The sequence below is a fragment of the Aptenodytes patagonicus genome, chromosome 12 (assembly GCF_965638725.1).
Source record: "Aptenodytes patagonicus chromosome 12, bAptPat1.pri.cur, whole genome shotgun sequence".
In the NCBI taxonomy this organism is placed as follows: Eukaryota; Metazoa; Chordata; class Aves; order Sphenisciformes; family Spheniscidae; genus Aptenodytes; species Aptenodytes patagonicus.
In genome coordinates this window covers 21,564,024-21,570,538 of record NC_134960.1, presented here as the reverse complement: position 1 = coordinate 21,570,538, position 6,515 = coordinate 21,564,024, and the positions used below count along the sequence as shown (strand labels likewise).

The 6,515-nt window shown below is 61.4% G+C and overlaps 1 protein-coding gene across 1 annotated transcript; it reads right to left on the bottom strand.

Moving 5' to 3' along the window:
- Nucleotides 1-440: 440 nt before the first annotated feature.
- Nucleotides 441-6,273, bottom strand: STARD10 (StAR related lipid transfer domain containing 10). Its single transcript, XM_076349840.1, has 6 exons — nucleotides 6,045-6,273; nucleotides 2,514-2,661; nucleotides 2,292-2,395; nucleotides 2,057-2,174; nucleotides 1,715-1,767; nucleotides 441-1,425 (listed from the first exon to the last, which is right to left on the bottom strand). The coding sequence occupies exons 1-6, from the start codon at nucleotides 6,207-6,209 to the stop codon at nucleotides 1,213-1,215; spliced, it is 801 nt and encodes a 266-aa protein (XP_076205955.1). The 5' UTR covers nucleotides 6,210-6,273; the 3' UTR covers nucleotides 441-1,212.
- Nucleotides 6,274-6,515: the final 242 nt, after the last annotated feature.

The following is a 6,515-nucleotide window of genomic DNA, read 5'->3' as shown; positions in this document are numbered from 1 at the left end:
ACCCCAGCACCGTCAGCAGTGACAGCCCCGTTTGCTGGGGGCCTTGCACAGATCAGGCTTAAACTCATCTGGGGTAGGAGCCCAGCAGCCGCAGGCAGCCTCAGAGCATGGGGGCAAACGGGTGGATGGAAAATCCAGTATTTGTCAGCGTATTCCCCCAGCGGTGTCTGTCTAGACTAACTTTCTGTTGTCCAGTGGAAGCTGCCCTGTGCCCACGCACGCTCACCCGCACGCACGTGGGTGTGCGAAGCCCAGCATCTGCCTCTCCTGCCCCACCGCCGACCACCTCGCTCCCTGCTGAGGGTCATCCTTGGGTGCTGGGACTGCACGGCTGGACTGGCCCTCCTGCCCGACCCAGGACCTAGCACGTGGGCAGCCTCAGGGTGGGCTCGGTGCCAGCCCTCCTGCCGTCCCGTGGCAGCCCGAAGCTCTCTCGCACACACACCAACCCCTTTATTGTTGTGCCAGAAACCACAGCAGCGGCAAACACTGAGAGAGTGAAGACAGAGGCTGCCCAAGACCCCACTGCCAGGACAAGCCCCCCTCAAACACCACCTAGGGAAGGGGTCCCCAGAGCCAGCTGGGCTAGAGCCAGCCTGCAGAGGTGAGCCTGATGCCCAGGAGAGGACCTGGGAGGGCTCCCTGAGATGGGGGGGGTCACACAAAGCCTCGGGGGGCTTGGTGGGCTGGAGTGGGTCCAGCCCGATTGCGGGGCTGGCAGAGCCGGACCTCGGGCCAGAGAGGGTCAGTCCAAGCCCTGTGCTGCTGCAAAGCCTGGGCAGGACTCTCATAGAGTCCCCACTTCTGGACCTTTGAGGCACACCCCTAGAAGGTCTTACAGTGGCAAAGGGATATCCTGGTGCCAGGAAAGCTCCTACCCACCCCATGGAGGGTTCCCCCTCTCTTGCCCTGCCCAGCCTCTCCTTGGGGCACCCACTCCCACTGCCAGCTCTACCTCCTGCTTGGGGACATCTCCATGGGCCACCATGGGCGCAGGGGGGACGAGGGTGCCCGTCCTCCTTCTTTCCAGCACCCGTGCTGCAGGTTCCCATGGGACAGTACCCTGCTGCCTGGGTAGGGGGGTCTATGATGAGGGAGTTGGAGAGCAGACGTGACTATTGGGGCGCAGGGGGCCAAATTCCCACCCGTGCCCCCTGGCTGCCAAGCCCTGGTCACAAGGGGGTCTCCCCGCGAGAGGTCTGCGGTGAGGGCTCAGGCCTCATGGTCACTGGTGCTCAGGTGGTCCTCAGGCAGCCCCGTCTCGTCGATGTTCTCCAGCGAATCGGCATGCTGCACCGAGAGCTCAGCCAGGCTGACACTGGGCAGCGTGTTCTGCTCCGGGTACACCCAGGGCTTGTATCCGGGATCGTGCTTGCGTTTCCACTCTGGGTACTTCAGCCCAGCCTTGTAGATCTTCTTCATCGCCTGTGGGCAGAGTGGGTCCAGCCGGTCACGGTGCCCCAAGTTCCCAGTGGGGATGGAGCCACCCCGGTCTGTGGGCACAGCTCCCAGCTCCCCCATTGCTTGCTTTTTGTGGGTGCTGGGAAGGGATGGGGGCCTGGTTCGGACCACACAGCCCCAGCAGCACGCCCAGTGCATGCCCTGTGAGCCCTGGGTCACCCAGCACCCGTCCTGCCCCTGCCTAGGGGGCTACTTTGGGGAAGCTCATCCCTGATGCTTGTGCATCCCACCACCGGCCACGCACCCTGCTTACCTTCGGTGCAACAAACTGGGAGACGCGGTTCACCACCCACTTTGGCAGCGACCCTGCAAGAGCCCAAAGCCCCGTCACCCAGCCGACCTGGGCCAGCCCCAGAGGAGGCACCATGAGCCTGCAGTGCCCCGTGCCAGACTGACCCCCCCACCCCCAAGGCTGATGTCACCTGCCCCATGCTGTGCCCTAGAAAGGGACCCCCTTCTTCCCTGGGTTGTCCCCACTCCCCAGTGCACTTTGGACCTCCGAGTGATGGAGAGCCATGGTGGGTGAGCTCTGGGGGTACAATGGGACCCATCCCTGAGGAGGCACGTTGCACCCTCCCCTCCTGCTGTCACTCACCACGAGGGTCCACTTGGGTGAGATAATAGAGGACGCAGGCACCGGCACCGTTTGCCTTGATCAGATAACCTGTCTGCAGGGACACGGCCCTCACAAAATCCTTCCGGGGTGGGTATTTCTGCAGAGAGATGCCGTGAACCTCAGAGCCTGCCCAAGCCACTGCCCAGCCCTGCCTGTGCCTGCTAGCCCATGGGGCCAGCACCCCTGCCAGGGCTGGGGCCAGCCGGGGGCTCACCGGGTGCTTGACGCTGTAGTTGATGATCATGTAGTCATTGCCCAGGGGCAGCCAGGAGCGCAGGGTGACGAAATCTCGGTTCTTCAGGGGGCTTGGGCATTTCCCTGTGGACAGACCATGTTACACCCCAACCCATTGCCCCCATGGCCCCACACCCATGCACAGGGCTGTGGGGTTGGGGAGGGGGGCCCTGGGAATCCCCAGGGCCTGGGGGCTGCTCACAGGAGTAGTATCCCACGTCAGCATTAACGGTGAGGCGCCCGATGTCATAGGTCTCTATCATGTTCGAGTCCCATTTCTTGCGGTAGCGGGTATCGTGCAGCACATCATAGAGCGTCTCGGCAGGGACATCCTTGCAGGAGATGCAAGTCTGTGGGGAGATGGGCAGTCGGGCAGGGGGGCAGCACCCACCCCCAGAGCACGGAGCTGTGCCCATCTGGGGACAAGGGCTTTAAGTCTGTTCCTCTGTGTGGTGGCATGCCCCTGTGCTGCTATAAAGCCACGTGCACGTATGCCATGGAGGATGCTCTGCACATATGGTGCAGGGCACGTCCCTGCTTCAGGACAGCCCAGGCAGAGCCACTGGCCCCGCTGCCAGCATGCAGCACAGTGCAAAGGCAGGAGGGCAGCAGGGGGTAGAAGGACCCTCTGCCCTCAAACAGAGCTGCCTGCTGGTCCAGGCTCTGGTGCCTGGTTACCCTGAGCCCAGTCCTGTCCCGTCACCCCATGTTCCTGCAGGGCAAGCAAAGGGATGCTCCTGCCCTGGCATGATGCTCTCGGGTGCAGGGTCCAGTTCGGGGAGGTTGTCGGGGCCCTGGCTGTAACCGGAGCCGTGGAGCTGCCCGACCGCGCCAGCAAGTGCATTATTGATGAAGCCGGCTGCCCTGCTCCTTTCAATGCCAGGAGGAAGGAGATGTCATCTGCTCCTCATTAGAGGCCTTGCATCTTTGATGAGGTGTTCGGCAGTGCCGTGTAACTGGAGATGGCCCTCTGAACGTGGCAGGTCCCATCAATCTCGGGCAAGCTTTCCCCGATGGCCTGGGTGATGGTTTCTGCCCAGTGTGCTGGACTCGTGCCCAGGACAAGCTTGGAGATGTGCTGCACTCCCATGGGCACCATGGAGGAGAGTGTGGGAGCACTCAGCCCCCTCCTCCTGCTCCCCCTCCCCAGCCACCCCCTCCCAGATGGGTCTGGAGGTGCTGCTGCTGCAGGGTGAAGCATGCCACCAGCTGGAGGTGGAGCTCATGGTCCTCCTGGGTTCCTGGAAGCTCTGGTTATCACAGCAGGACCATTGCAGTCTCGCACCCCTAAAATCCACTGCTAAAACCTGCCCACCACCCCTCTCCAGCCACAGATGAACAGAGGCTGTGCAACAGCTGCACCAGGCGCAGCAGGTGGTCAGCTAGGACGGGGAAGGCACAGAGCCCAAACCCAGACCATCCACAGTGAATTCAGGTGGAAAAAATCCAAAGCTCCAACTGCTCAGGGACTCTCCAGTTTACGCCTGCATTAATGGAAAGACTGGGGCTCTTCTGACCCCCAAGCCCCAGCCTGTGCAGCTCAGCTCTTCCACACAGACTGGGTGGCATCCTCCATCCCACATTTCAGGAAGGGTCCCTGGGCAGTGCTAACCCCTGCACCATGCCCAGGCCCTCTCCAGAGCAAGGAAAAAACACATCAAGGAGGTATTACTTGCAATGAAACAGGCTGGACGATGGTGCTCAGAGCCCCCTGAGCCTGCCTGGGGTCCCCTCTCTGTGGGGTTCAGTGGTGGCAAAGGGGGATATAACTGCATCCCTTCTGCCGGGCTGTGCTTGTTTGAACTTGGCTGGACTTCACAAGGTTCCTGCCAGCCTGTCCTGCCAGCCTGTCCAGGTCACGCCGAGCAGCAGCCTTGTCTCCAGCACTTCAAATGCTCTCCGCGTGCCAGTGCTGCCTGCAGACTCGCTGAGAGGGCACTCGATCCCATCATCCCAGTAACAGGGTGGGACCCAGCAACTGGCCACCGTCTGGACTCTGCACTGCTGACCACCATGCCATGAGCCCGGTGGTGAGCTGGTTTTCCACCCACCTCATCATCCACTTCTCCAGTCCAGATCTCACCGATGTGGTGATGAGGAGACTATGGGAAACCCTGTCAAAGGCTTTACTAAAGTCAAGGTACAGGGCTTTCACTGTTCTCCCCATACCCACACAGTCAGTCCTCTCATTGCGGGAGGCAATCAGGCTGATCAGGCATGATTTGCCCTTGGTAGGTCCCTGCTGCTGTTACCACTGCCCTTGTCCTTCAGGACATGGCTTCCAGGAGGATGTTCTCCACCACCTTCCCAGGATTGGAGGTGACACAGCAGCCCCTAGTGCCCTGGAGCATCCTTCTTGCCCTTCTGGAAGATGGATGTGACATTTGCCTCTTCCCAGTTATCAGGGACCTCCTGCAGTCACCAGGACTTTTCAAAGAGACATTGGCCAGACCCCTCAGCACCCCTGGGTGTGTTCTGCCTGGTCCTGTGGACTTGTGTGTGCCTAACTGGCTTAAGTGCTCCCTGATCCTAGCCCAGAAGCTCTTCCCCGGCTCATGGCAGCAAGGCGGCGTGTATTGCAGCTACACCTCTGCAGAGAGCACCACTCCTCCTCCTCACTGTGGCCCTGAAGGGCCTCCATCCATGGCAGCATTGCAATCATTGTGTGCCCAGCTCTTCCTCATGTCTCCCCAGCCGCATGCGCTGGTGTGCAGGCACCTGAGATGGGCTGCCGGTTACTCTGTGTTCCTGAGAGCGGTGCAAGAGCCTCCTCCAGTGTACTGTACCCCGGGTGCCTCCTCACCACCTCCCCATGCCTTCCCTGTTCTTCAGGTCATAGTAACCCTTCCCTGACACTCCTAGTTGAAAGCTCTCTTTATCAGATTGGCTGTCCTGTAGGTAAGATGCTGTGGCCCTATTTGCTTAGGCAAATCCCATCCCTGCCCAGCAGTCCTGATCCTCGGTGGCCCGAAAAGCCAAAGCCCTGCCCGTGACACCAGCCACAGAGCCAAGCATTGACCCGCAGGATGCTCCCATGCAGGGCTTACCCCATGGTGGGCCTCCCATGCCCCTTGCCCCCAGTACCCTGTAACCACTCTGGCAGTGTCACTGGTGCCATGTAGATGAGCTACAAGGTGTAAGAACCTGAGGGATGGTTGAACCTCGCTAGTCCCTCTGCAGCATTTCAGATCCGGCCCCTGGCAAAAAACAAACCTCCCAAGACAGCACATGGGGGATCTTAAACTCTCCAGGATGCTCATTCAGTGCAGGATGCCAGGCGATGTGCCCCAGGATGGTGTGGCAGGGGAGAGGCACGAGGGAGGCATCCCGCCAGCCTGTCTCATGCCCGGGGGCTCCCGGCAAGGCCATCTCCATAACGTAATCGATCCCAGGGCCTTCCTGCCTGTGTTTGGATCAAGGGCAGCCGCAACGTGAGCCCGCATGCGTGCATGAATGGCAGGACGCTGCAGCGGGCATCCTGGCAGGTCGAGAGGCTAAAGCCACGAGGCGGGCAGCAAAAGCCTACAGAGCAGCTTGCCAGCTGGGGAAGCACCTCTGGGGGACTAACCCCGCCAGCCCCGGCATTCGGGGCAGAAACATCCCCAGGCAGGCTGAAGCAGGGTGCTGTGCACCCCCAGGATGGGCCAGCACCCCAGGGACCCTTGGGAGCAGCTGGGCATGCAGCTGGGGCAGGGAAGGGCTGGCAGTCCCACAGCCACCGGCGTCTGCTTACCTTGATTTTCTGCACGGTGCAGCTTTCCTCCTGGCCCTGACTCCACACTGTCACGCCAGCCTTGTTATACCGACAGTGCCAGCCCTCCAGGCTCTCGCACTGATCCCTGAAGGAGCTGAAGTCGGAGTCATCTGGGATATAAACCATCTCCCCTCCTCTGGACATGGGGCTGAGCTGCCAGACCCAGGGTGCGGGCACCGGCTGCAGGCAGGCTCCTTCTGCCTCGCCTCCTGGGAAACCTGGCTGTGCCCTTGAGCTCTGCCTTGCTGGGTGCCTGCTGCAGCTCACATCATCCTCTGAGGCCCGAGCCCATGCCCCCGGAGTGGGCACCAGCCGCCCAGGCACACCGGGACAGGCAGAGACCTCCAGCCACCCCAGCCACGCTGCGCCGCACAGAGCAGCGGGGAGGAAGGCTCCTTCCCTGCAGTTGCTATCGCAGCTGCTGGGAGCTCAGATGTCTTCCCCGGCTGG

What these genes read in the sequence shown, in the direction of transcription:
- STARD10 (XM_076349840.1), bottom strand. Translation starts at nt 6,209, where the DNA reads ATGTCCAGAGGAGGGGAGATGGTTTATATCCCAGATGACTCCGACTTC. An exon ending in CACCCAAGTGGACCCTCGTG is followed by an intron (nt 1,768 to 2,056) that starts GTGAGTGACAGC and finishes GGGCTCTTGCAG; the next exon opens with GGTCGCTGCCAAAGTGGGTG. An exon ending in CCCAGTTTGTTGCACCGAAG is followed by an intron (nt 1,426 to 1,714) that starts GTAAGCAGGGTG and finishes CTCTGCCCACAG; the next exon opens with GCGATGAAGAAGATCTACAA.